Source organism: Heloderma suspectum, chromosome 2 (assembly GCF_057233095.1).
Source record: "Heloderma suspectum isolate Gila_16-S chromosome 2, 16-S_ref, whole genome shotgun sequence".
Classification (NCBI taxonomy): Eukaryota; Metazoa; Chordata; class Lepidosauria; order Squamata; family Helodermatidae; genus Heloderma; species Heloderma suspectum.
The window spans coordinates 184,407,529-184,434,918 of record NC_139459.1 but is presented as its reverse complement, the minus strand read 5'-3'; the positions used below and the strand labels follow the sequence as shown (position 1 = coordinate 184,434,918).

Genomic DNA, 27,390 nt, shown 5'->3' with positions numbered 1-27,390 from the left:
GTTTTCTTCCATTTAAAAAATGATTAAAGAGATAGAGCAGGAAAATACATCTTAATAAGCCTTTATTTTAAAAAAAAAAAAGGTGAAAGAGAAAGCAGACCAAAGAATAGGACTTTGCACCCTTGGTCCTCTACGGTGGGGATGGGAGGCTGATAGGTGCTACCGCACACTCACCCTCCACTTCTGCTAGCTCCTTGCAGCAGCCTTGGCCATTCCACTTTCTTTCTGGTGTTGCTGCTCTTCAAAAGGTCCAGTGAAAGATATTCCAGATACCTTTGGAAGAACCATGGTGTTTCAAAGAGGGGTGAAGTGAGAGAGACCCAGGAAGGGTGAGTTATAAGCACTAGGGAGCTGCAGCATTCCCTGTTTTTTGCAAGGTTGGCAAAAGAAGGCAGTGGAGAAAGCGAACTGTGAAGGCTCCTAGATTTCAGAGACAGTCCATCCCACCTTCCTCACAGAAGGGTCTACAGAAATGGGCTGAAGGGAAGAGCAGCAGGTCACAGCTGCTACAGGTCTCTGCCAAGCCTCTCAATCTCATCTAGGAAGAAGTCCAAATCCTCTCTGGTGACTGCTGGATTGGTGACCACCTGGCGGAAGAAGTTGACCCTGTTGCCATGTGGCTGGTAGCCCACCATCATAGACCCTTTCTTCATCATCCGCTCCTTAATAAGAGGAGCCACCTAACGCAGGGAAAGCAGAATTGGATTGAATTATTAGGGTCTTAGGAGAAGGGAAGGGTTGTGTTTTTATCATTACGCCTTTGAACCTTACCTCTTAGATATATACAAAATGTAATATAGTGGCTTCCAGACGTGCGTAATGATAGCAAAACAAATACTTGTGCTATTTGCATTTTTCTCTTACACTACATAGGAGGAATTTTCTATGAAGAGTCAGCAAAACCCATTCATCCAGGGTTGACTCATACATGCTTGTGCATCCACATCTTGTAACTTAATACTCAGTGGTATCAGAACAGCGCTGCTAGATCAGACAAAAGGTCCAACTGGCCCAGCATCCAGTTTCCAACCATTTAGAGCACTGGCTCCCAGCCTTGGGTCCCCAGATGTTGTTGGACTACAATTGCCACCGCCCCTGACCCAGCATGGCCAATGGTCAGTGATAATGGGAGTTGTGATTCAACAAGGCTGGGAACCACTGCAGTGGAGAATGAAAGTCATAGCTTTCCCCCAGTGGGTTGTATCCAATTGGGGGAAGTTGCATTCATTTCAATGGGTCAACTCTTAAGACTAACATTGGATACAAACCACAGTTGCCTCAGTGTTCAGAGGCAGCATCTGGTATTCAACAATGTGCCCGCCTCTGAACACTGACATTCCATTAATCTGTCATAGGCCATAGGCATTAAAACCTTTTCTCCATGAATTTCTCTCATCCCTTTTAAAAGCCTGAGACTGCAACAAGTTAATTATGGATTGTGTGCAGAAGTACTTCCTTTCGCCTGTCCTGACCGGCAGCTAAACATATGAGCTGTTTCCATTTGCAAGTGCCATGTTGGAGAGGTGGTGGCAGGTCATTGGAACACAGCTCTCTGGAGTAGTGGATCTGTAATGGCTTGTCTGCATGTGCAAGTCTCTGCTTGACACTGCAGTCATCAAGCAACGAATGTGCACGTGAACCTGCCTTGAAGCTTTCCTGTGTTCCAAGAAATACTGAAGCAGGAGTGAGTCCTGCTTCCCAATTCAGCACTGCTAGTGACTGAAATGGGTCTCGCACACAGCTGCCTGCCACCCCGCAGAAAGCCAAGCCTCACATTACTGGGGAAGGCAAAAACAAAATAAAAGAATAATCCACCATGATTATTCCATGAGTCTCATGGAAGTTTTTTTTATGCTTCCAAATTATGGTAAGCAGTCAGGGTTGCAGGGGTTGAGCCAGGAACTTCAGAATCTGGGCTGGACTCTGGCCCAGCGCTGGCCATGGACTGTGTGCGCTCAGGCCTGGCAGCTCTCGAGTCACAGAAGGAGTGTGCAACATTGGCCCCTGCAACCGGCAGGTAGCATGAAGCCTCTGAACTGGCCAGTCCTGATGTCAAGATTATGCCTGGCCATTGTATCCTGCGCTTCCAAGGATTTCAAGGAATCTGAGCCTCCCTGAATTTGGGGGCAGGTGCCTCTGGCCCTGGGCTGGTTTTGACAACCAGACCACAAACATAAGAGCCTTCCATTGACTCGTTCCATAGGGAATTCTTATTGGGTGTGACTCCAGCCTACCAAGGCAACTTCATGCCCTTAGCTGTGGCAGAGAAAAGGGGTCTACTTCAAACATAATCATTAAAAACGGGTGAGCAACACACACATCCCAGTTGTTTTTGTGGCTGTTTTGCCCTGCTCCCACCACTGCGAAATTACTGTAAGCAAAAAAGGTGCGTGGGGAGTGTGCCCCTTGCTTACAAGCAGAATCACGTTCTTGGGAGTGCAATTCTGCTGGCAAATAATGCTGCCTGCTCCCCACATGCCTTGTTTGCCCACAGAACCGCTGCTCTTTTGCAATTTCAGCAGCAGCAATTTTGGTGGAGGTGGGGCATGGCCCCCAGCAGGTTCCAGGAGGGCAGCGTGGCCCCCTGGCCCTTAGAGGTTGCCCACCCCAATTTAGAAGATTCTAAGCCCTCCTTGACCCCAATGGTGTTGCAGTAAGAGCATGTGTATAACCCCTATGGCTTCCTAGTTTCACAGGATGGAAAGGTGAGATGCCAGGGGCCTTTTTAGCCCTCCCAGCTCAGGGTCCCCATACTTGCCTTCCCCAGTCTTAGACAGTAATCGGTGCAATCCTCCTGCCCCCGTAGGCTGGGAGGCACATACCAAAAACACAGATTGATGAACTCTGGCTAGAAGCAAAAAAAGAGCAAGAAGATATCCTCAGGGAAGTGTTTGGGACCATAATTCTTCCCCTCACCTCTCCACCCCGCTCCACTGTGCAGTGCAATGTTTTTGGGCCCCAGTGAATATTTCAATAGCATACGTGGGCACCCACAAAACCAATCCCTATTTGTCTGTCTACATTAATCCTTCTATGCAACGCCCCCTAACCGAGACTCTGACTGGGGAAAAGGGAAATGTTTGGAAAAGGCCAAAGAACAACGCCAGGCATCAGCACTGGAAACCTTGATCCCTAATCCCAGATGCACCATAACACCAGTGGAGGAGCCTGTACTTTTTGCCTGTGGAACGCTCCAAGTTCAGTTCCTGACATCTCCAAAAGGATCTCAAGCAATGGGGCTAAGGAAGGGCCCTGCCAAGAGCTGCTGCCCGGTCAGATCTGACAACATTGGGCCGTAGATGGATCAGTGGTCTCCAAATCAGTGTAAGGCAGGTTCCCATGTGTGAAAGCAGTCTGAGATTACTCACTAGTGAGAGAAATAGAACCCTGGACATGCCTAGAGGCGCTCTTTTTCATGCCCCTTCATACGTCCTAGGGTTAAGCTCTGTCAATATCTTCTTATATAAGAATACGGTAGCGTAAGGCTTATTACTCGAGATCTACCAGACCAGTTTTGCTCATTTTTGTTTGAAGTTTGAGCAATGTAGAGGTGCAGAAAATTTTGAAAGTTCAGACAAGTTCAAAGCTCGAATTTTAATAGCAGTTAATTTCATCCACACCAAACAGGGAGGGCAGCCCCTCCACCAGAGGGATGATGGACAGCACTACTCAGCCAATCAGTGTGGTGTGAAGGTGGGCCCCAGGCACAGCCAGGCTATCGCTGCCAGTGGGGAGGGAGAAGGGGACAGAGGTGCCCAATTGGGGCATGTTGGGGAGGGGGCAGGGTCATGCCACATGTAAATTTCGGGGGGGGCTTCACTATGCATGAACTACATTTGCATTATTCATCAGCCCCTCTGTGGTGAGGGGACTGAGGGGGCAAACATTGGGAAAGGAGCAGGACTACTCGTGCCCATGACAACATGGGCTTTACACCAGTTGAATAGAGATTCCAGGTCTGCAGCCTGTTGAGTCCAGGAGCTCAGGGAGGCCTTACCTCTATTACCAGCTGAAAACCTTCTCTCTTCTTAATCTCATCAGTCAGATACCTAGAAAAAAAGGAAGGGAATGCCAAGGAACCATATTGACCTACATGCCATTCACCCGCTGATGACAAAGCAATGGAGGTGTTCACTCCGTTCCCTATGCTTTGGATAAGGAAATGTTGGCGGGAGAGCTCCTACTCCACCCTCACCCCTGGTGCACACCTGGCGAAGGCAAAGGCCCTGTCCACTCTCTGCTCCAAGCCCTTGGTGCCATTGGCCTTCCACATCAGCCACAGCTTGAGGCAGTCTACTTTGCGTCCGCACTGGATGGTTTGGTCCCCCCTGTCATAAGCCATGTTGTAGAACTTGTCCGTCTGGAAGAGGTAGGTGGCTTTGGCACAGTGGCACCTCTGCAGCAGGCCCTGCCAGGGAGGGGAGGTCAAAACAGATTTCTTTTGAGTACTTCTATATTTCAGTTTAAAACATGTATATCCTCCCTGTCCATTAAAAATGCTCAAAACAGCTTACGACAACAGTTCAAATAAGAAAGACCCAAGATAAAAACGCAAGATAGAGGGCTTCTTCACATGGAGCTGATATCGCGAGATCAAGATTGGTTACTCACGGAGTTTGCAGGTCGTTTAAATGACGCCGTCAATGTCCAGGGCGCCTCCTGCAATTTATGAGATTTATCCCGCAACTGGAAAGCGTGGAGAAAGTCCAACTTTTCTCTAGGAAGCGCTTATGAAACGCTTTACTCGGGCTGAATCTACAGATAGCAGTTATACTGTTATCATACCTTTATCATAACCATTGGTGCCCCTTGGTGTCATGTGTTCCAATAGTTATGATAACAGTATGATAATGGTATAACTGCTATGCGTAGATTCAGCCTTGCTGTGTACTTTACTTTCTGTAATGGTGCTAAAATGAGCAGCGCCATCTACTGGCTGTAAAATTGAATCTACAACTCCTCAAGAATGTATTTATCAAGAAAAACGAACAAAGGCAAGCAGCCTGTGTGAGGAGCCAATCATGATCTGGTGAAGAATCAGAAAACAGAAGCCCTGATAATTTGAAGGATAAAGGGTCTGGTGTGGTGAAGCTCAAAGACAGCTTGGGAGAGGGCAAATTAAAATCTCAAAAATTTAGGGCGTTTAAAACATCAACAGTTTGGCAAGGCTGGATAACTTCTTACCTTTTTTTTGATGGGATTCCTAGTTCATGCTAGCAGTTAAATGGTAACACTTCTTTGTACGTTTGTTTGCATTTCTAACTAAAAGCTAAAGGTTGCCTTTCAGTGAGCAGAAGATACTTAGTTAAAGCTCAAAATGTGTTTTGCAAATTGAACCTATGCAGTCAGAAGGAAGCACCACTGAGTTCAATGGAGCTTACTGCCATATGCATGAGATTGCAGTCATCCTATGTAAAGTTAATTGTGAGATTTAATTTGTTTTGGATGTCTGTGTTTTATGATGGAGTTTTTCACCAGAGTGTAAGCGTCACTGAGTATAAATAACAGAAAAGCAGGGTATGAATATATATTTACTGGGGGCAGTGACTATAAATTCTCCTTGGCACATCGCTATGTGGCCTGTCACGATGAGCTCCTGCACTTCAAAATTTACATCTCATTGTGCCCAATTAATTCAATACCTTTTGAATCCCAGTTTTGATGTATTTTTTAAGTTTCTAGCCTTTATGACTTGAATCAGGTTTAAATGTATGTGGGCAATGCTTGGTAAAACTTCAGAGACAGAGGGCAGGTAGGCAATATTTGCCTTAATCACAGTGGGGGGATTCCAGTGTTCTACATAGTTCCTCCCCTACAGTAGCAGGTAGAAGTTATTATGCAAAATAAATTAGCAAATCTATGCAAATCTGTATATCTTGGGTGCAGAGCACAAACAGCCATCCCCTAGACTTTTGGACAGGGGTTGGAATAGATAGCGTTTTGGTTCCTTTCAATCATATAAATAGGAGGGGGAGGTTTCTTAAGTTGAAATGGTTAACAATTCCCAGAAAGACTGTCTTCCTATCCAGGAAGGGAGGGTAGCTGAATACCTACAGAGCTGTCTTGGAGCAGGAAGGCAGAACACTGTAGCCCAGTCATAAGCATTTTGTGAGGGTTCCAAGCCACAGAATCTGCCCTATGGGGAAAACAGAAAAACAAATATCTTATGGCTGATTCCAACAATTACCAAAGTAGCCAAAAGTCCTAAGAGGCATGAGAAAGTAATACACAATGTATGTGGGGAGAGAGAAAATGGGGGCAGAATAGATTACAGTATTCAAAATGAACTAGACTTTTCCAAAAGGAAGTGCCTGTAAAGTGAATTTCAACATTTACATGTCAATGCAGACAGCCCTGGGTGAATTTTGTGAATGCCTAATTTCCCCACCTTTAGAACAGATGCAGGTGACGGCTGACAATAAAATTTAGGTGACCGTCAACATTGACTGGTGTATCTCTAAGTTTTTTGATGCTCACAATTGTCTGGGATTGTTATGCACACGTGAATGTTGACTGAAGATGTTCAGCTGGCCTCACAAGCCAATGGAGGCACAGCAGGCCTTATAAAACATTTCCACAAAAGCCACCGCCTTGGTCTGAGCAAGTTGCCACACTAGGTAACAGCCCTGGCTGTATCCTTCCAGTGATGTACAGCCCACCCTCTCACAAGAAATAGCATCTACCTCTCGATCCCATCCAGAAGTTGCCGGTGTCTTTGGGAGAGAAGGGCACTGCCACCCCAAGCAGCCTACAGGGGGGTAAGAGAGGCGTATGAGTCTTTAAGAATTCATCTGCGCTGAAGCAGGTGGGTGAAGTGTTCATGTGACCAGAAATCCCAACCTGAAAATACCCAGAGAGTGTTCCCATAACTCCAGTATAACTCCAGGGCTAGCTGACCAGATCTAGAATGGGAGCCTTACCCATTTGTGCATCTAATCCGTCACAGGGAGCTGTGGCTACTTACCAAGAAGGGCTGGTTGTGGGCCAAAGCCATAACTTCTCACCCTACACTGACAGCTCAGGCACCATTAATAAGTTTTAGTAAGTAGATGCACACCACTTATCTCCGTAACTATGAGGGTTAGAAATGTGATTGTTGTTGTTTTTTTAAAAGATGACAGCCTCTCAAGACACGAACTCTGCACGAAGCACCAAAATCCGGGCTTATGTGGTATGACCACAGACATGAAGTGAACACACTGCCCTGCTTCCCTCAAGCTTTTTTCCTGCCTTGATTTGTGTTCCTCGGTGCTCCTGTTTCCTTCATTCCCACATCCTCTGCAAAGACACATTGGATAGTAATTAAATAATACCCACCTCACAGAGGAGGCTGCCTGCTGCATCTCTCATGACTGATCCACTAATACAGCCTTTTCTCATCAGCCTCATGGGGTGGGTTACTCTGCTGCTTCACTGTGTTAGGTGTGAATGCAGCATACAGTCACTCATACAGAGACACAACAGAATTACCCACCCTCAGAAGACGCTGCCGGTTGCATCTCTGCATGAGGACAGTTTTGTAATCCCAGCCCAAGAGGAATGGGATTTGGACATCATCATCAGAAAAAAGATTGTATCAGGGAATGAATTTTGACATCACGAAAGCACTACTGGGGCAGCATCAAAATGTAGTCCCATGGATATCAAATACTGGCTAAGTTCCAAAGAGAACTGGCTGTAGGCAAAAGCTCTTCTGTGTGCATGGTGAAAAAGCTGATTTTACCTTCTGGCCACAGCCCCTCACACTACAATGAATGCCACTTCTGGAGAAGTTGGGATGGGAGTGGGGGAAGAGCTCAAAGGGCTGTGATAGGAAGAGGACCTTAAAAGCCTGGAACAGTGCGCATGGCCCTTTGGATCCTGGCCATTATGTCAGAAGAACCCCATCTGTCGCCCAACAACTTGGTCTGGTGGCATCCAGGGTTTAATTATACAAAATCTCTCCCCCAACCCCATGCCCCTAAACAGGCATCTCCCACCATCCCCAAGGATCTGTAGGGGGCTCTCCCCTCAGCATTACTGTACTTACATCCACATGTAGCCAGACCCTGTGCCTTGCACACACTTCTGCAATCTCAGCCACGGGATCAAAGGCTCCCAGGACAGTGGTGCCACAGGTGGCGTTGACAAAGAAGGGGAACGCCCGCTGGAAGGGAAGAACCACAAGAGCAGGCATTGGTTGAGGGAAGGTAAGTATTTAGGGGACCTAATTAAACATTACAGGAGATGCATGGCTGCCACGAGCCCACGTTCTCCCTCACCCCATGTGTCTCCTTGATAACATGTGTTAAAAGGAACGCATGACCTGACATCATGGCATTCAGCAAGTGGCAGCCTAAGAATTGGAGTGGGGCCGGGAAAATGATTAATGTGATGATGGAACAGCACTTGTCTCTTTTACCAACATTACACAGATGCGGGGGGGGGTAGGAAGGGGGGATGTACACTCATACCTATATGTCACATACTTATGCATGTATTTAAACCCTTAAGCAGAACCAAGTACGAAGTGCAAGTTCACATACCCTCAGTTCCTCCCCCTCCAGAGGAAACCTACCTCAGATTTGGCCTGATTGATCTGTTTCTCCAGGTCAGCAGGGATCATTCTTCCCCTGAGGAAGAAAGAAGTGACTGAAGTGACCCATGCACAAATGTCATTTCATAAATATCTCCTTACTTAAACCACCTTGGCTTAGACCCAATCTATCCAAGCAGCAGAATCATGTGGTGCAAGGGTTTTTCCCCCTGGATTTTATTATTTTAGTTTGCAGGTATGGAAACTCATGTTTCAATGCTCCCCTGTGCGAAACGCCCTGTGCATAGAAAACTAGCATATCAGGGGAAAGAGCTTTAGGCTTGCCTTCTCTCTGAAGTACTAGCTTTCTATGTGCAGGGATATTTTTTTCCCATGGAAAAGCATTCAAAATAAGATCCCCTACCTACTTGCACTCTGAAATGGCATCATCCAGAAAAGGGTGCTCCACATTTTTCTTCTGCTTGTTCAGATCAGCACTTACTGTAAGGATCCATACAGAACAACTTTGTTTTACCCCACAATGAATGGGTATATGCAAAGTGGCACAGAGGTCTAAGCACTGCTCACTGTAACTCTAGGTCCTGATTTAATGTGCTACCTTAACCTTTTAGAAATGTTTGTGAAAGGATTTGAGGGAAACAATATTTGTTGTCTTAAGGGCTAGAAACTTGGGTTGTAGTTGTTTTAAAAAAGAAAGCTCAGATTCTCAAAATGCTAATTTCTATGCCCATTATCAATTCCTACACAGAGCCCTGACTCCAGGGTTGTCATTTTTCAATAAACATTAGGTGGGGTGGGTAAAAACCTAGAAATGAAAAGGCAGTTCAGCAATGGAATAATGCAGCCTAGGGCGGTTGTGGGATCTCTGTCCTCAGGGATTTCCCAGGAAAAGTGGAGTGGCATCTGCCAAGGATGCTTTCAGTAGAGAAGTATCTTTTCATAGATCAGATGGCTGCTAGTTTAGATGATCCACTGTTAACATCGGGAGCCTTGGGTCTGGTTATCCATATATCCAAGGATTTCAAATTATGAAAACTCTCACTTTTCATCAACTGCAACAAGGTAGACGTTGTCTGTACCAATGCCCAAGAATGCTGCTCCCTTCTGGATGGAGTAGTGGCACTGGAAGGGAAGCCGGAAAAAGAGGGGATTGGAGATTATGCCAGCTCAAGAACCTATTATCAAGATCCAGGCATTTCATTTGGCAGTATGTGATGAGCTTTAATTGATCCTGGATTTGTTTTATGGTTTGGCTGATTATCAAAATTGGTTTCAGTATATACTGTCTTTGTGTATAGTCTCTGTATACTGTCTGTTTCTTATATTTTTAAGTTTTGCATATTGTATTTTTAATGTTTTAACCATTGTAAACTGCCCAGAGAGCTTTGGCTATAGGGTGGTATAGAAATGTAAATAATAACAACAACAACAACAACAACAACAACAGCCTTCTTGTATAATTTCAGCATTTGGGTCTACTTAAAGTGAGTTTCCTTAATTCAATATGATTTTTTAAAAAGCATTTCCAAATAATTAATTTAATGTTATTGATTGTAAATTGCTCTGTGTGTGTGTGTCTGTGTTTAACAGAAAGGCAATTAATGTATTTTATAAATATACAACTGCAAGAATAAATAGCAATTTGCATTTATATTCAGTTACATAAATCCAAGCAATCCTTATCACAGCCTTGGGGAGAACATTCCAAAGACAGGGTAGCATAGCCAAAAAAGGCCCTGTCACCATTCTCCACCCATCTAGCTTCATAGATGGGTTCACAGACCTCAAGCCACATAGGGCTTTAAAAGGAAGGGCCTTATCACTCTCAGCCTCAACCCTCTATTTGCAATATATGAGGTTAATAATATTGACCTACTTTATGAAGTTAGCCGGGTGAAGAATGGTGACAGGGCCTTTTCAGCTGTGGTCCCTGACTCAGGAATTCTCTCCTCGAGAAGGCTCACCTGGCACCTACTCTTACGTCTTTTAATGCCAGGGAAAAACCTTTGTATTTGGCCAGGCCCTTTTAAAAATCTGGTGAATGTGTTCGGGGGGGGGCGAAGAGAGAGAAAGACAACTCAACAAAGGGGTGCTGTTCTAGCCCTGTTAACTTCATGCCCTGCTATAGGCTCCCCAGAAGCATCTGGCTGCCAACTGCTGCCAAGAGGATCCTGGACTTGATGGGTCCTTGGTCTGATCCAGCAGGGCTCTTCTTATGTGCACATCTGGATGCAACTATGAACTCACTGTTTGTTTGTTTCTTTTATCCATACATACAATTTTTATCCTGCCCTCCAGTAACATACTCTTGGGGCAGATCACATCAGTAAGCCAACAATTGTAACAATCAAAATTTGAAGCAGCAGGGGACAGCACTAAAAGCATGCACAAGCTTCAGAGGGACAGACTAAAGAAACATTCACAATGCAACTCCATGCATGTTCTTCAACTCAAGGGGAATTACTTTTAAGTAGACATGCACAGAATTATCATGTCAGTCGATGTTTAAAAAGGGTCTGGAAAAATTAAAAAATATTTGCCTTTCCCCTGACTGGCTTGGGGAAAGAAGCTTTGTGGGGAGGTACTCGGTACTGTTGAAGCAAGATGTCCCACTGATCTGCGGTGCTTCCAGACAAGGCTTTTATCACCCCATCTCCCTGCCTCATTTACTGAATTTTACAGGGGGTCCAGACGACATTTTCTGTCATTTGTAGTCCTACGTTTTCCCACCACCTCTTCCATCTTTTTCTTATCAGAAAAAAAAATCTGTTAAGTGTGGGGGAGAGGGAGATGGAATAGCTGCACAAGGCCTTCTGATTGTAATTTATTTATTTATTTAATTTCATTTCTATATTGTCCAATAGGCAAAGCTCTCTGGGCATTTCACATTGTGAGTACCAGGAGCCCTCCATCTGGAAGCACCCTTGATCTATTTGGGCTAGAGAGTTTCCATCCAAATAAACAGGACACAAGTGGCAGGTTCAGAGTGGATAAAAGGGGAAAGAAGGGTGCTCTAGTGAACATCGCAGAGGAGTGGAGAGATTTCCCCGCACCAACCTCTCACTGGCTGGACTGGATCTGGCAGAGGGAGCCATCATGGATCCCAGATTATATGGCTTCTCATCACCTGTCCCCCCAGCCCACCCCAGACAACACACGCGCACACACACAAAGCTCACTGGCTGGGAGGCTGCCAGAGCCTTCTCTGCGCCTCGTAAGGTGTGAGGGTGGTAAAAAGCAACCAATGATTATATTATGGATCAGATCCTTGGAGCCGGTGGGCAGTGGGCTGCCCAAACCAGTTGGTAGCAGGAGACAATATCTACTAACTCTCACCTTAGACAGCAAGTATACCCACAGTATGACTGGGAAAAGCTGGCAGTTCAGCAGCGGAGCATTTTGCAGATCAGAAACGTAAATAAATTAAGGTGTTGTGGGGGCTCACAGTTAAACCTGTTTGATTATGTCCCGGGTCTTCGTTGAGGGATGGGGGGCCAGCCTGGAACTATGGCCAATGCCCAAGCGTTGCGGGGTTCAATGTCATCAGGGCCCAGACCCATGAAGGCCCACTGAGAACCTGTACAGCTATTTTGGCTCTCTCTGAAGAGAGATCCAGGCAGCTGCGAAACAGCGTGCCCGGACCCATGCCCAGTGGCATTGTGCCCCAGAGTCTCCAGTGATGATGGCACAGGGAAACTCTGGGTGTTCTCAGTTCACACACGTACGCCCTTCTACACCTCATTTGTCATGCCTTCACAGTCCCTGATGCTTACAAGGCATTCTCCACCCACCGTCCAAATGCTGGAGCCAGTCTGGCCTGGAATCATACAGCACTAAAAGGTTTATTGTGTGCTGGCTGTATACATGGAGAAGTGGACACCAGGATGTAACCCGGTGTTTGCCACTGCTACAGCCAAAAGCTGTAGGAGAATCACAAGCACCCCCAAGGAGACAAGTCTGTGTGAACCACAGGCAGGGCCAGCTCAAGGCATTTGCTGCCTAAAGCGAAGGTCAAAATGCCCATTCCACATACAGAGTCCAACCAGACTGACAGTAACCCATGTTATTTCAATGTTGGTAATGGAACAATGTCCCTCACCATACCTGATGGCAGCAGACTAGTTTAGGGGTTGCAGGGCAGGCTGCCCGGAACACACAGTTCTGTCCTGCAATATTTTGCTGCTGTCCCACCCATTTGCTACCTAAGATGGCTGGCTTGCTATTCCTAATGGCAGGCCCAGCCCTGACCAAATGTAAAATCTCCCTTCCTCTTGACATTAAAAAAGATTTGCCTCAAAAGAATACCATACCTCCTGTGATGTGAAAGCTGCCAGTTTTGGTATTGCCCAGTTACCCTTCTGCTTGCAGTCTGGGAAGCAGTGGTACCGTGCCACATTCATGGCATACATGTTGGAGATGGAGCCCCCTGCAGAGAAAAAGAGCCCAGAGAGCTCACAATCTAAATTATTTAGACACACACACACACACACACGTATAGCAAGGGCTATGTGTGTGTTGTAATTCTGCAGAAGCACAGCAAAGTCACAGAATTGATACTGAGTGCAGAATTCAGCTTCCTGAAAATATTAGCTTTCGGAAAATATCACTTTTTAAAAAAATGCAAGTTCCTACCCCTCATGACTCTAAAGATATGGTTAAAAAGCTGTGGGTAATGCCCTCTAAAATCTCAGAAGCCAGAGGCCTGGTTAAATAAGATTTCAGGTGGATGAGGAAGCAGTGAAGCACTGCATAGCTCCTTAGCCATCCCCTTGACTAGCAAAACCAGAATACATTATGCAAATAGTCAAGAATCACCATATAAATTACACAAATAGGGAACATTATAGAAATTGGCCCATGTTGCAGAATGCATAATTTTTGGTGCAGAACTTGGATTGCCTGGACACATAAATTGTATATTTATAGCTCAGAACACAGTCCTTCCTATAGCCCACACATCCTTTGGGAAACTCAGAGCAGCTTGCTTGGGATTCTCAGGCAATCTCCCAGGCTGCAACCTGCTTAGTTTTAAGAACGTAACAGCATCAAATCACTTTCTGTCGACAACAGAGACCAGCGAAAGATCAGAGATTTGCAATGAATAATGAAGAAGGTTTGGTAGGAAATAGGGAGGCATAAGGTGAGGCTACAGTGAATTGGGGAAGTCTCTGTTAAAGAGATATGTCTTGTATGTGAGGGAGGGAAGACAAGTATGATGAGGACCAGAGAGAGGGAGAGTGTTCCAGGCAGAGATGCAACATGGTGGAAACAAAGGAAGATGGCAATGGGTAGGGACTATTAGCTTAGTGGCAGAGCATGTGGTTTGCACGCTGAAGATCCCAGGTTCAATTGTTGGCATCTCTAGTTGAAAGGACAGGAAACATGAAAGACCCTTGCCTGACAGCTGCTGCTGGTCAGAATTGACAAAGATGGACTAGATGGACAAACATCCTGACCTGGTAAAGGCGGTTCCCTGTGACAATAGATGAAGTTGTGCCTGAAGGAAGAGAAGTGTAAGAAGGGGCAAGCCAAGAGATCCAAGAACTGAAGAGCATTTACATTAAAGGCTAGAGGTCAGGAACAACCTGAAACGAGTGAAGAAAAAAAGAGCAGAAATACAGCTTGTTTCCACCTACCGACACATGATCATTGTAATGTCAAATCTCAAGGTTAGCATAGGATTTCTGTGGTGATATTCTCAAATATGTTCAGTGCAACATGATCTAGATAGGACAGGTGGGTTAAATTTACTTTAACTGAACACTGAATGACACATGGTATAGTACTGGTGTAGAGTAGCCTTAAAACATGCAAGAAGTATCACCCTGTGGCTTTAGGAGGGCTCACACACCGGGGCAGAAGATCCCATCTCCACTCTCCCAGCCAATCAGCTCCCGCAGCTTCTTCAGCACCACCTCCTCCATCAACACAAAGACAGGGGCGATCTCATATGTGTACCTAGAACAGAAGGAACAGGCGGGTGGGTGGATTTGCCCAGGTCATTCACCTGCAACTGCAAAGGGGCAGGACTTGCGAGCTTCACCCAGGAACAGCACTTGTCATTCAAGTCAAAATCTCTCTGTGAATGTTTAAAGGGATATTGGCAGGCCTATGAGTAATCTAAGGTATAAAGCTATACAGCTGGATGAGAACCTCACCACTAAAGTTGCTCAGCAGGGAGAGCACAGCCGCTGAAACATATATCAAAATGTCCGATAAAATAAAATTAGTAAAAGGAGTTCACAAAATGGGTGTGGGCATGGGAGGGAGGGAGTTATGTCACTCATCACTAACTGAGTCACAGCGAGCATCTCATAGCTGTGCTGACACTCATGCAATCACATTTCACACAAAAAATAACAAAAGGAATGGATGCATTTTCTGGGGGAAGAAACCCATTTTCTCAGGTATAAAAATACTGTATTTTCAGAGCGCTCAAAATTCAGTGTGTTGGATCCAGACTAAAACCACTTCGAAAGGGAGAGCTCCTAGTGCTACTAATTAGAAAGCATTGTGCAGCAAGTCCATCTTTTGCTCGTTAATGGATTTTCAACGGCAAGGAAAAAGATGGAAGAAGGGGTGGGAAAACATGGGACAGTTATGAGTGGAAGATGATGTCATCTGGACCCAACCCGCCCCCACCCGCTGTAAAATTCTGTAAATGAGGCAGGGTGATAGCACAATAAAAGACTCATCTGGAAGCACCCTAAATTAGTTGAACTTAGTGCCCACTGAAATCAATGGAACTTAAGTTTTAAGTAATTTGTTCCATTTATTTCAGTGGGTCCCAAGTTCAATTAACTTAGTTCAGATCCAGCCCAGTATCCCTGAAACAAAGGGAACAGCGCAATCTGATGCATTTTTATATGGAAGCAAGTCCCGCTCATTTCAAAGGAACCTAATCCCTAATAAGTGTGCAGCCTAAGTCTCACAGAAAGGTGTGAGGAATGTGTGCAGCAAATGAATAACAAATGTGCTTTTTCCCCATCCACCTATTCCAAAGACTGAGGGCTTTTCTACACCAAGCATTTTTGTGGGCTCATCATTCCCTACTCATGGTTATTTACGGGTCCTCCAGTTTCACATCTGTGTCGAAATACCACTTTCAGCAACTTTTTTTTAGAGCAGGGAAAATGTGGTATTTAATCGAAAAAAACAAAGAAATCTCTTTTTTCACTTGTGTAGTTGCACTACTCCACTATACCACAATGCCACCTAGAGGTAATGAAGCAGAAAAGCAAGAAAGGAAATGCTCTTCATGTAGTGCTCGGATCTCAATTCTGTGACAAAACCAAAAGTAGATACAGCGGATTAACAGCTGATTAATAGCCTCATGTAGAAAAGCTCTTAAACTGGAATAATAGTCATTCCTTCTCCTGAGGGGGCCCTGAGAACTATAGTTCTGTGAGGTGGGTTGGAGATCTCCTCCAACAAAGAATTTTCAGCATCCTAACTAAAGTATTATTCCTAAGCCCCAGATTTCTCTTCCAGCTGTGCAACTCTGGCTTCCAAAAGATCCACCCTCCCTGTTATTCCCTCAATAGACTCTTGTAACACTACTATAGAGTCTTTAATCATCTTTAAGTCTCCAGCTATAACTCTAAATAATGTCATAACTTCTCCCTTGGGTAGTTCTTGAGGCAGAGCCTTCGCTGAACTAGCAGTACATGGGGTGGACTGGGTGCTACTTTCCCCTTGGTAACTTTGCTCGTCACCATTGGGCCAAACAAAGACAACAAAACAACAACACGTAGTTGGCAAAGAAAGAGAAAATAATTTATCACGAGTGAAAGACAGAAAATCAGGCAATTACCAGGATAATGAGGCAGAGGACGCAGGAGCCAGCCAAAAGATGGCAGCAAAAGCTGCCATTTTAAACGGGTGCATTCCTAGGATTCTTTTGGTGACAATTAAACTGGTATAAGGCTGATACACGGGTTTGGTGTAGACAAGCCCAGAGTGTGGAAACACCTTTAGGCCCAAACTTCAGGTTACGAGGCAATAGGTGGGAGCTGACAACCTGCATTTTCCCAGTAATGTGTAGTAGAAAAAGAAGTGTGATGTGACATCATTATGTTAGTATTCACTCACATGCTGAGACCCAGTATGACGTAGCAGTTTGAGTGTCAGACTAGGATGCGGGACACCTAGGCTCACTGAGCCATGAAACCCACTGGGTAACCTTGAGCCGGTCACTATCTCTCATTCTAACCTACCTCACAGGGTTGTTGTGAAGATAAAATGGGGAGGGAGAACGATATATAGCTCCATGTATAGAACACAGGAAATACATGTAATTAATAAAAGGAAAGGTTCCTCCTGTGCAAGCACCGAGTCATTGCTGACTCCTAGGGGGACACTGCTTGTGCTGGCGTTTTCATGGCAGACTATAAACAAAGACATAAATAAATTGCTGCTTTGCTTCATTGCTTGCTGATTGCAGTGGATGGGAAAATGCTCATAAAATGTCATGACATGACATCACTTATTTTTCCCCAACTACACATTACCAGGGAAACGCTGATTGGCTGCATTAAAGGAGGTGCTTTATTCTTAGAGGAACACTATGCCGTCAACCCTCCTGGATCAAGGATAGAGACAGATGATCTATTTGATATGATATCATTGAACGTTGTTTTTAAAAAGGATTGTTGTCCATGGTGGCAATCCCATTTTTGCCTCTGGTAAAGATTTTTGCACGTTTTGGTACTGTTTCACAACCTGCAAAACCTGTTTGATTACAAGCAACAACAGAGCACAAAAGAAATATGTGGGTATACCATAGGAAGCAATGCCTTTCCTCAAACCACTTTCAGCTCCCTTTAAAAATGACAGTCTTGTCTCCAGACCAAAAAAGCCACAGCAGAGTTGGTCTGTGTCAGAGCAGAGCCCTGTAACCTATTTTTAATGCCAAGTTTCACCAGAAAGCCCTGTTCACCAGAAAGCCAGTTCATCATCATCAGAAAGTGCAAAACACCTACTGGCTGGTGTTGAGCATCTCTGTGATCAGCCGTCCAGCCAGCGCGTGGGGATCAAGCCCTGAAAACAGCTGGTTAAAAAAGCGTGGATGACCTGGGAAAAAGGGGGGGGGGGGAGAGAGAGAGAGAGAGAGAGAGAGAGAACAGCTTTGCTAATTTTAGGCTACTTTAGATCTGCGATGATGTATCCAGCACCATCACTTTACCAAATACAATAATCTCTTGTAGGGGAAAAGTGAGGAACACACTGCAGTATATAAAGATTTAGTAAATTGCACTACTGTAAAGGACCTGTTGTCTGCAATAATCCCCACAAAAGTATTTCGTACTTTGGTTGCCTGCATTCATGTGAATGTTGTTGTCTCTTTTTGCCAAAACATGCTGCGTTGCAAAGGGCTTGTTTACATTTGCATTTCTACATGATTTATATTTGCAGGAATATTCATAGTGGTTTCCATATGGCTATCCTGAATCCTAGCCCTATGTTTGCAAGGACAAAGATTTCCAGGTTGCTTAAGCCACACACTTCGGCTCATGATTTCAGTTACCTTTGAGACACTGTGCTTATAGGATATTTTAAATCCACATGGCTTTACATCAAAAATAATGAACATGTTACTTGTTGCATGGTCACTCAGCCTGAGAGAAAACAGAGGCATAGCAAGAGCCCGAAATTATCTAGGGGCCTTCTCCATTATTTTAAACTTAATCTCTTGGTACACACTTAATTCATGCAAAAATTAATAATAATAAAATGACAGACTGAACTAAACTGAGAGATCATGATCACAAGGTAACAGGCCATGGAAACAAGACCTAATTTACTAAGGGCTTATTTACAGAAACTGGTACAGGAACAATATTCCTGTAGATTTGGGGGAGGAACTATACTCTCTTGCAGGTTAGTTGTCAGTGCAAAACACTCACATGTTTTCACACTGTATCTGATAACATTCCGACAACGCTCCAGCAACATCTCCTGTGGCTCCCCACAGTCTTTTAGATCCAGGTCCAGAATTTGCTGCAGCTCCTCAGGCTCTTTCCAATCACATACCTGCAAACAGGGTGGTCAGCTAATATCCAAAGATCCTGTAGAGTCACATATAAGCTAAAAATCTGAACAGCGCAATGCTCTCCTCAAGTTATGCCAACTGGATGAGGAGAGGATTGCTACTAAATCCTGTATACTAGCACAGCTCCAAATGATGCTAGCATACGATGGCACACTGATGCTGTTATAACTTTAAGTCAACAAAAGTTCTACATCATTGTAACTACAGTCGTGTATGGGAGTGGGTGGAAATGGGGGAGGAGCGTTCACCACAGCTAATTTATTTAAAAATAAGTTGTGAGTTACCCTTCCTCTACCAGGGTGCTGCACAGAAACATAAGAACAATAGTTACAACAACAACAACAAATATGAAACTGTTTGTACCATATATCCAGCGGTACCAGTGAAATTGTAAACAACATTCAGGCAGGCTTATGCAGGAGAAGGTGTTAAACTTGATGTCTTTTCTATCTGAGCGCCATACTAAATGAAACCATCGGGGATTCATGACTGGATCTCCGACAGATTCTTTCAGAGTTAAAAGCGGCCATACAAGCATTCTTGCTAGTCTAGGCACACTAGAGCAAGAAGCTGAGGGTGCAAACCTACGGTCCCTGGCAGGGCGTGCCAGAAACTATAGGATTCTGTGGACATCCCCTTCCACAGGCAGAGAGGGAGATCTGCTGCAAAGGTCCTCCCTTGACCAGCAATGACAAGGTCTGTTGCTGTCACTGCTCTACTGTTGCTCCTCCAATGACAGTAAAGGCGCGCGCGGGGGGGGGGGGGGGCATTCTAGGTGTGTGTGTCAGGGGTGGATCAGGGCAGGTTATGGTTCCCCCAGATTCAAAGCACCCTCATTCCCTGAACAAACACCCCGAAATGGGAGGAAAACGATCCCAGCTCTGGAGCTGGCATAGTGATTTCCCTTCCCATTGGAATCTATGGGGTGGGGGGTGGGGAGAACAACCAGGAAGGAAAAGGGAGAGAAAAGGTAAGAAGCTGTCCTGTTTTGCCCTAGTCTGTAGGGCTTAGGAAGTGGCAGTTCTTCTGGAAGTGGCAGTCCCATAGGATTGGTCTGCTCAAAATATATTTTTGACCCCTGGTCCAGACTACCATCTGAAGTATATAGTGGCCGCCCATAATGTAGAAACTGGCCATCCCTGGCCCAGAGAAAGTGGAGTGGGAAACCCCAAGGTCATATTGTGAAAATGAGCTCTGAAAGCCTTACCTTTTCAGAGACATCCATCCCTTTTCTGACACCTTCCTCAAGCATGATCTGGAATGCTTCCTGCAGGAACTCCTCACCAGCCACTTTATCAAAGCCAGGAGATAACAAGGCGTCCTCTGCCATTGTCAGCCACACCTCTTAAGCAGGCTCCTGCAGATCAAGGCAACATGAAATGTCAAATCACCAGAAAAAGGCAAAACCATCTTGGGATATTTCTGCATTGATACGTTACATATCCCAGAATATTCTACAGACAATTACTGCAATCTGCACCATATCCTGAATCGTGTTTCTGATTAGAATGCCACTCTTGGGTTTTGCCCTGGGTAAGTTGGTGCTTCTTCAAAGACAAACTAGCCTTCCTCCAGTATCCTTTCCAATGTCTATGCTAATTTAGAGGTTTAGCACACTCCCTTTTATATTCATGTATAATAACTTTCATGATCCAAAATGCAGTAAACCAACAGTTAAACTTTTCCTAATTACATTATAAAGGAGTCATAATTTAGAGGAAGAAAGAAATACTATAACTACTGCTGCTGCTGATCATCAGCTACTTTTAGGATAACACCAAAATACATTTAGGCAAAAGTGATAGCATCCACACCGGGGGCCAGTGTCAAGGGTAGGCACGGTTGGGCAACTGCCAAGGGCCTGGCAGGGGGCCACTGACAAGAGCCTCCTGGAGGCGTTCTTCCTCTTCACCACTGCAAGCTGCTCGTTCACTTGCCTCTCTCTCACTCCTCGCCTGCCAAACAATGGTGGCAAGCAAACAAATGGGAGCGCTGATGAGCAAAGTATGAGGAGAAAGAGCACCTGGTGACAATGACTGTGAGAAGGCAGATGCACTAAGGGAGGGAGCCCATTGAGGGTGTCTTGCCCAAGGGTCCTAAAAATCCTGGAGCTGGCACTGGTCCATGCACTCCCTTCTTGTACTGCTTTACAGCTCAAGAGAGCTCAGCTAGCCCTAATTTCTAAAAAGGGCAGACAACCAGCAACATTACATTACCACGCCCCTTATCACAATGCATTACAACTTCAGGATTCTCTTGTTTTTAAAAGATTTTGTTTGTATTTATTGGTTTGGTTCTTTGATAACAGTGTTTTCCCTCTACAGCAGTGCAGTACACATCTATAGTGTGTGGTCTATGTGTTTGGTTTCTAAAGCCTGCCTCTATTCCTGCAGAGGAATGAGATACCACACCAGTAGCACTACTAGGATTAGGGTTGTACTAATTAAGACTAAGTGCTGTGCTCATGTGAAACACTAGGATTTCTGTGCTAAGAAAAGCAGAATTCCATGAACCATATAAATTATGTATATTAAACAAATTTGCATATATATGCTTACTATATTACATCACTGATTCTGCCTCCAAGGATCAGGGAGTGGGCAAGAAGTTACACAGAAAACAGAGAAACTATCAGCTTATAAAACAGGCAAGATATAGCACAACCTAATATCATGTTCATACTGCTGAAAACTGAAATGATTAAATTTTATCTTTTGTCTTAATCTTATTTTTTATTATATAAATAAATATGATTATTCACTGTATAAATAATTTTCTCCATACCTTTTATATTACATTATATTAATATATTATAAAGGCATGGAGAGGTAAAATCTCCCCATCGTAATTCCCCCCCAGCAAAATGACAGCATAATTTAACAATGGTTAAGATCTTGATTTTTTTATATAAATTAAAAGTGCAATCCAATACATGTCTACTCAGAAGTAAGGCCCCCTGAGTTCAAGAATTGCTACCCAAGCATACTAATTTAACTTGAATCTTATGTAATAACTGGTACCTTGATTAGTTTATTTTCCTGTTCCTTCTCCCTACCTTTCCTCCCCTTGTCAGTAAGAGGGTATAGCTTTGGACCTGCAATGAAATGCTGCAGTGTGGAATATTTCTGTTCAGGGTTCCAGCCAGCCATGCCCACTTAAGAGGTTATTCCATTCCATTTCCTCTTCCACCCAATCAGCATTCTGTGGCCACTGAGAATGTTCAGTCCTCACTGGAATGCTTGGAGTAGGAGGGAGGGCAGGGTGCCTCCTTGACAGGTTTTTTTAAAAAGATGTTTGTACTTCTGCCAACATGCTGATACCTCCCGCTTATGCATGGGTGGTGCTATTTTGGGTACATAAGGACTGGCACTTACCCTCCCAAATCGCAAATAGAGAGAATGATGCCATTATTTTAAATGATAAACTGCCTTGAATGCACAGGCAGAAAGGTGATACGAGATATATATATATGTGTGTGTGTGTGTGTGTGCACGCGCGCGCGCATGTGTGCAATAAGTAAGTAAACAAACAAAGACACATTCCCCCACACACACCTTGTTTTCTGACCACTGGAAATATTAGTCATCACTCCCTGCACTAACCCACAATACCTTAAAGCTCTTATTTCCAGCCATAAAAGTTAAAACTGGTGTGCACATTGTTGTTGTTTTTTAATGCAACTTCTAATGCAATTCATAATGATGAATTGTGTCAGGTACCACATTCCAAACTTGCTGGTCTGACTGCAGCACAACTGCAATACATGTCTCACCCTAAGGATTACTAGCTTCACCTCCCTATAGCCTCGATTGTATCTTGATGATTTCTTTATGCTAGTAGTGTCATTCATTCATTCATTCATTCATTCATAGTGTCAGTCAGTCATTCAGCTGGATGTCCTCGCTGTTTCTCTCTTCCAGGGTTCATCAACCTTCTTTGGTTCTTTGGTGTCCAGCAACCTTCCTCTCTCCTGTCGAACGGGACTTAGGTGCTTTCTGTCAGACAGACTCCATTGCTTCCTGCAGAGGGATTATTCCATTCAGAGCATTCACCCTCTCCTTTAGATGGTCAAAATCTCTTCTAGCACGAAGCCCCATTCAGCACTGAAAACTCTTTCAGTCCACACAGATATCACTTTGTAGGGATTATTCTCCCACGTCAGAGTGGGAAGGAGGAGAGAACATTATGCCCAATTGCTATGGTTACCTGCTCAATTCTGCACCCGTCTCCACAGATTTCTGGGACAAAGTACAAAGAGAGTGACCTCTGTTACTGACAAGTAACATTATACACAGTGGGAGTAGAGATATTTGCGTGAGAACCATGCTATCTTGCTTGCTATACCAGAAAAGCCCCTTTTTTAACGTACTGTTTATTTTTAACTCTGAAGATTAAAAATGGGGCACACTGAGGTCCTTTTGAGATGCCAAAAGAAGCATTTGTAATTGATGGTGCCCAAAATGGCACTGTGTTCCAGTGGTTCTACATTTCCTATCACCATCTAATAGTAATATGGGGGGGTTGCATAAATATACAAAATACATATTTGGAGGCGACATGCCTCTGAAATTCCCTTCCCAAGGAGGAAGCATTGGTGCCTTCATAGTACTGTCCTGTTTACTTCTACAGGCTTTTGGTGGCTCATGCAGTATAACCCTAAGCATGCTTACTTAGAAGTCTCCCATTGAGCTCATGTGGGCTCACTTTAGCATGCTCAGAATAGCAGCTTCAGCTTGTTTTGTTTTAGCTCCTGCTTGATTAGCAGTTGTTGTGTTTGTTTTTGCTGCTACTTTTTATTCAGTTGCTGTTAAATACTGTTAAATACATGTTTTAACAAATATTATCATGATTTGGAGCCATCTTGGACACATTGCTGGAAAAGTGGAGTACAAATATAAGAATTGTTATAATAATTCTGGCGGTACGCAGATGGGACACTGGTGAAGACTGTTGATCCTTTCTGTTAGATGTGAATTGAGATGAGTGTAGCCTGCAACACACCCAACAACACAGTCCACTGCACTGCAGGGGAAAATCGGTAACAGTGAAAAATCTGTGTTTCAGGTAAGCTTGACCGCCATTCAGAACTCCTAACAGACAACTGAGGAAGTCCTGGCACACAACCACCACTGCAAAAAATACTGAAATAAACTGGAGGATTGTGAAATTCTTTTCTGAACCCTTGTAAGTGATCAACTTATGCCCTTTAGCACAGGATGTCCTCAGCCTTATCTGACTTGCAGAGCCATAAAAATTTGTTATTGGCTGCCACTATTGCCAGCCATCCAGCCTTGTGCTATATTAAACCATGCAGTAGGTGTCCTTCCTCAAAGTTCACTTAAGGTAGGGATATTTCCACAAGCTAATGCAAAGTCTCCCAGTTTTAACAGCTGGGACAAAGGTTTGGGTCTTGGTTTTTCCCTGTAAAATAACTGGTCACACCTCACTCTTACATTTAAAAAAATAACATATATTTCTCAGTTAGCTCCCCACACAACAGGCAGGCATTGTCTTCTTATAACTACAGGGCAGCCCAGTTAACAGTTAGGCATCAAGGAAAGAAGTAGTGCATTTTTGTAAATGGATAACCATGAATAATAAGACCCAACTAGACATAGGGAGATCATCATAGCGCAACATGTAAGTGAACCTGTTTGCACGGAAGGATGGAAGCCACCACCTCCTCCACTATGCAAGGAAAAACTTCAGCCTGCAGTGTGAAACAGCTGATTTACTTGTGAGTCACAAGCACTCCAGCGTAGCCAAGTTAGGGCACAATCCTGGCTGGGGCATGCTGGGGTTGTAGGCCTTTTTTCTGTCTAAAAAAGCATAGGATTGAGCCCTAAGCCTCTGAAGGTTTCAGCTGGCAGCTTTAGCTGTGCCTTTGACAATTGTTTTATGTGCAAACATTAGCAGGTGATCAAGCTTATCACCAGGCTGTGAAAAGCTCTGCCTGCTGGTTTTCTGCAGATCAAGCTGCAATTCAAGATATGAGAGCATGCTGGGGCAGTTTCCTCTGCTCAAGTTGGCAACTCTTACTTCCTCTGCCCAACCATGTACCCACATTTGTGATCATGTTGAGAAATTTAGCAATAGAGAACCCACAGTAGAGTGACTGAGCAAAAGTTTTCTGCAGATCAGGCTGGTTCAAGACACAAGGGCATGCCAGGACAGATTTTCAGCTAAGTTGGCAAATCTGCTTTCTATGCCCAACCATGTACCCACGTACATGATCATGGAGAAATTTAGCAATAGAAAACCTTCAGTAGAGTGACTGAGAAAATGCAGAGGAGGACAGGAATTCTGTATCTTTTAATAGTTCAGAAAGAAGGAACTTCAACAGGTGCAGTCTTTCCTCTCACCTGTATAACAAATTGCATCTTTTGAAATACACTGGGAGGTACACTGGTTTGATATGGATGTTGCTGTTACTATGCTACTGTTGTTGAATTGTTTTTATTAACTTAAATTACTTTAACTTTTCATTCATATGTACATATATATCTCACTGAGGCTCCTAGTGGTCTGAAAGACAGGACAGAAATGAGTAGGAATTGATAATTATAAAAAAAATATCAAAGCTACAGGACAAGGCCTGTCCTCCTTTGCATCAGGTCACTGTAGGCCATGCACATGGCTTTAATATGGATCAACGTTCAGCTCTGGAACATGTGATTTAAAACAGCATGCCTGTAGACATAGGGTGTTTTTACATTAAGCAAAACTCCCACAAAACCCCACATCCTTTCCAGAGTTTCCTGCTTTCAGTTTCTTTGTGGGATTAGGAAGGGCTTCTTTACATGGCAGCCACATGGTTTGAACTGAGGGAGTGTCTCCCTCCCTCCCTGGCATGTATGCAAAGCAGAGGGGTGTCTTGTTTCGTAGCTTAACTTCTGCTGTACTGATTTCTCACAGCCCCCAGGAAACTTCTGACTTACTTCTGAGTAGACATAAGATCACCCTGTAAGTCAGCAACCTTCAGCACACTTTCTTGGGAGTAAGCCTCACTGAACTTAATAGGGTGCTCTGAAACAATAGAGGATGTTGCTTCTGAGTTTGGTGGGGTGTGGGATCAGATGTGTCTCCCTTTGTTGCAGGGAGGCATTTTACCCTCCTCTCCCTCCAATTGAGAAATGCAGACGCAGGAGACGGAAATGGCAGGCGATTCTTGCCCTCGCTCTTGTCAAATCTCATCCTGCCTGCGCCCCCATCAACTGAAAACAAACGCCCACAGCAGGCAGACACAGAGGTTTCTTCAGCTATTGGGGAATTTCACAGGGAGGTCATGGCGCTCCTGTTCCATGGGCTGGAAAAAATACCACATTTTTTGCGTTTGGGGAAAACATGAGATTGTTGTTGTTCAGTCGTTCAGTCGTGTCCGACTCTTCGTGACCCCATGGACCATAGCACGCCAGGCCTTCCTGTCCTGCGCTCTCTCCCGGAGCGTGCTCAAGTTCATATTCATTGCATCCGTGATGCTATCTAGCCATCTCATCCTCTGCCGTCCCCTTCTCCTTTTGCCTTCAGTCTTTCCCAGCATCAGGGTCTTTTCCAGGGAGTTTTCTCTTCGCATTAGGTGGCCAAAATATTGGAGCTTCAGCTTCATTATCTGTCCTTCCAATGAGCACTCAGGGTTGATTTCCTTTAGGATGGACTGATTTGACCTCCTTGCAGTCCAGGGGACTCGTAAGAGTCTTCTCCAGCACCACAGTTCGAAAGCATCAATTCTTCGGCGCTCAGCCTTCCTTATAGTCCAGCTCTCACAGCCATACATTACTACTGGGAAAACCATAGCTTTGATTAGACGGACCTTTGTCGGCAAGGTGATGTCTCCACTTCTTACTATGCTGTCTAGGTTGGCCATAGCTTTCCTCCCAAGGAGCAAGCGTCTTTTAATTTCATGGCTACAGTCACCGTCTGCGGTGATCTTGGAGCCCAAGAAAGTAAAATCTGTCACTGCTTCCATTTCTTCCCCTTCTATATGCCAGGAAGTGATAGGGCCAGATGACATGATCTTCGTTTTTTTAATGTTGAGTTTCAAACCAGCTTTTGCACTCTCCTCTTTCACCCTCAACAAGAGGCTCTTGAGATCCTCTTCGCTTTCTGCCATTAGGGTGGTATCGTCTGCATATCGGAGGTTGTTGATAATTCTCCCGGCAATCTTAATTCCGACCTCTGATTCATCCAACCCGGCATTTCTCATGATGTACTCTGCATATAAGTTAAAAACATGAGATAGGCTGGAGGAAATGGCAAGAGACACACTGGAGGATATCGGCATCATCTGAAGAGCTCGCAAACTTCCCAGAGAGAGCCATCTCAACAGCAGGATAAAAGCTCTGTGTGATAAACCCCATAAGTACGGTGCTTTCCTCTTGGCACTGGGTAACCACAACTCAACTTGTCCTTGCACACTGGGAATTAGGAGGCAAGGTCTGCTGAGGGTGTGAACTGCAGGTACTCCAGTCTGAACTGAGGTACCTCTAGTTTTACGACTAACCAGTGCCCAAAGGCCTTCCCATGCAACACAGTGTATCCTGCAAAGAAATCCAGGCGGACTTCCTTAGGAAGACCTAGAGCGTCACAAGCCTCTCACATGAAACAGGGTGGGTACTGTAGCACGCTTTCAGGAAGGTTTCCTTCCTCTCGCTCATCTGCTTTACAGGGCCTGGTAACCTTGGTAACATCCCCCCTCCTTCCTCTGCTCCCTACCAAGATGGCGGCCGCAGGAGCACCCACAGACCCCCAGGAACCCCCCGGGGACGCGCGTGCGCGAAGCCAGCAGCCCAGCGGAAGCGGTTGC

At 44.7% G+C, this 27,390-nt stretch overlaps 1 protein-coding gene across 5 annotated transcripts; it reads right to left on the bottom strand.

Annotated features, from left to right (window-relative positions):
* Nucleotides 1-33: 33 nt before the first annotated feature.
* CSAD (cysteine sulfinic acid decarboxylase) lies at nucleotides 34-27,389 on the bottom strand. 5 transcript variants are annotated; one of them, XM_084836685.1, is made up of 16 exons: nucleotides 27,300-27,389; nucleotides 25,526-26,798; nucleotides 19,795-19,944; nucleotides 18,442-18,568; nucleotides 17,518-17,608; nucleotides 14,388-14,494; nucleotides 12,847-12,962; nucleotides 9,579-9,658; nucleotides 8,558-8,612; nucleotides 8,030-8,146; nucleotides 6,684-6,748; nucleotides 6,055-6,136; nucleotides 4,209-4,408; nucleotides 3,998-4,049; nucleotides 2,759-2,848; nucleotides 34-680 (listed from the first exon to the last, which is right to left on the bottom strand). In XM_084836685.1, the coding sequence occupies exons 3-16, from the start codon at nucleotides 19,915-19,917 to the stop codon at nucleotides 507-509; spliced, it is 1,479 nt and encodes a 492-aa protein (XP_084692811.1). In that variant the 5' UTR covers nucleotides 19,918-19,944; nucleotides 25,526-26,798; nucleotides 27,300-27,389; the 3' UTR covers nucleotides 34-506. The 5 variants fall into 5 exon arrangements, with proteins under 5 accessions (XP_084692811.1, XP_084692809.1, XP_084692810.1 ...); XM_084836683.1 differs by lacking the exons at nucleotides 25,526-26,798; nucleotides 27,300-27,389 and adding an exon at nucleotides 21,608-22,692; XM_084836684.1 differs by lacking the exons at nucleotides 25,526-26,798; nucleotides 27,300-27,389 and adding an exon at nucleotides 21,643-22,692.
* Nucleotide 27,390: the final 1 nt, after the last annotated feature.

Coding starts and splice junctions, on each gene's coding strand:
- CSAD (XM_084836685.1), bottom strand. CDS start 19,917: ATGGCAGAGGACGCCTTGTTATCTCCTGGCTTTGATAAAGTGGCTGGT. Junction 9,659..12,846: donor CAGCTTTCACATCACAGGAG/GTATGGTATTCT, acceptor CTTCCCTTCCAG/TGCCACTACTCCATCCAGAA. Junction 6,137..6,683: donor CTTCTGGATGGGATCGAGAG/GTAGATGCTATT, acceptor TTTTCCCCATAG/GGCAGATTCTGTGGCTTGGA.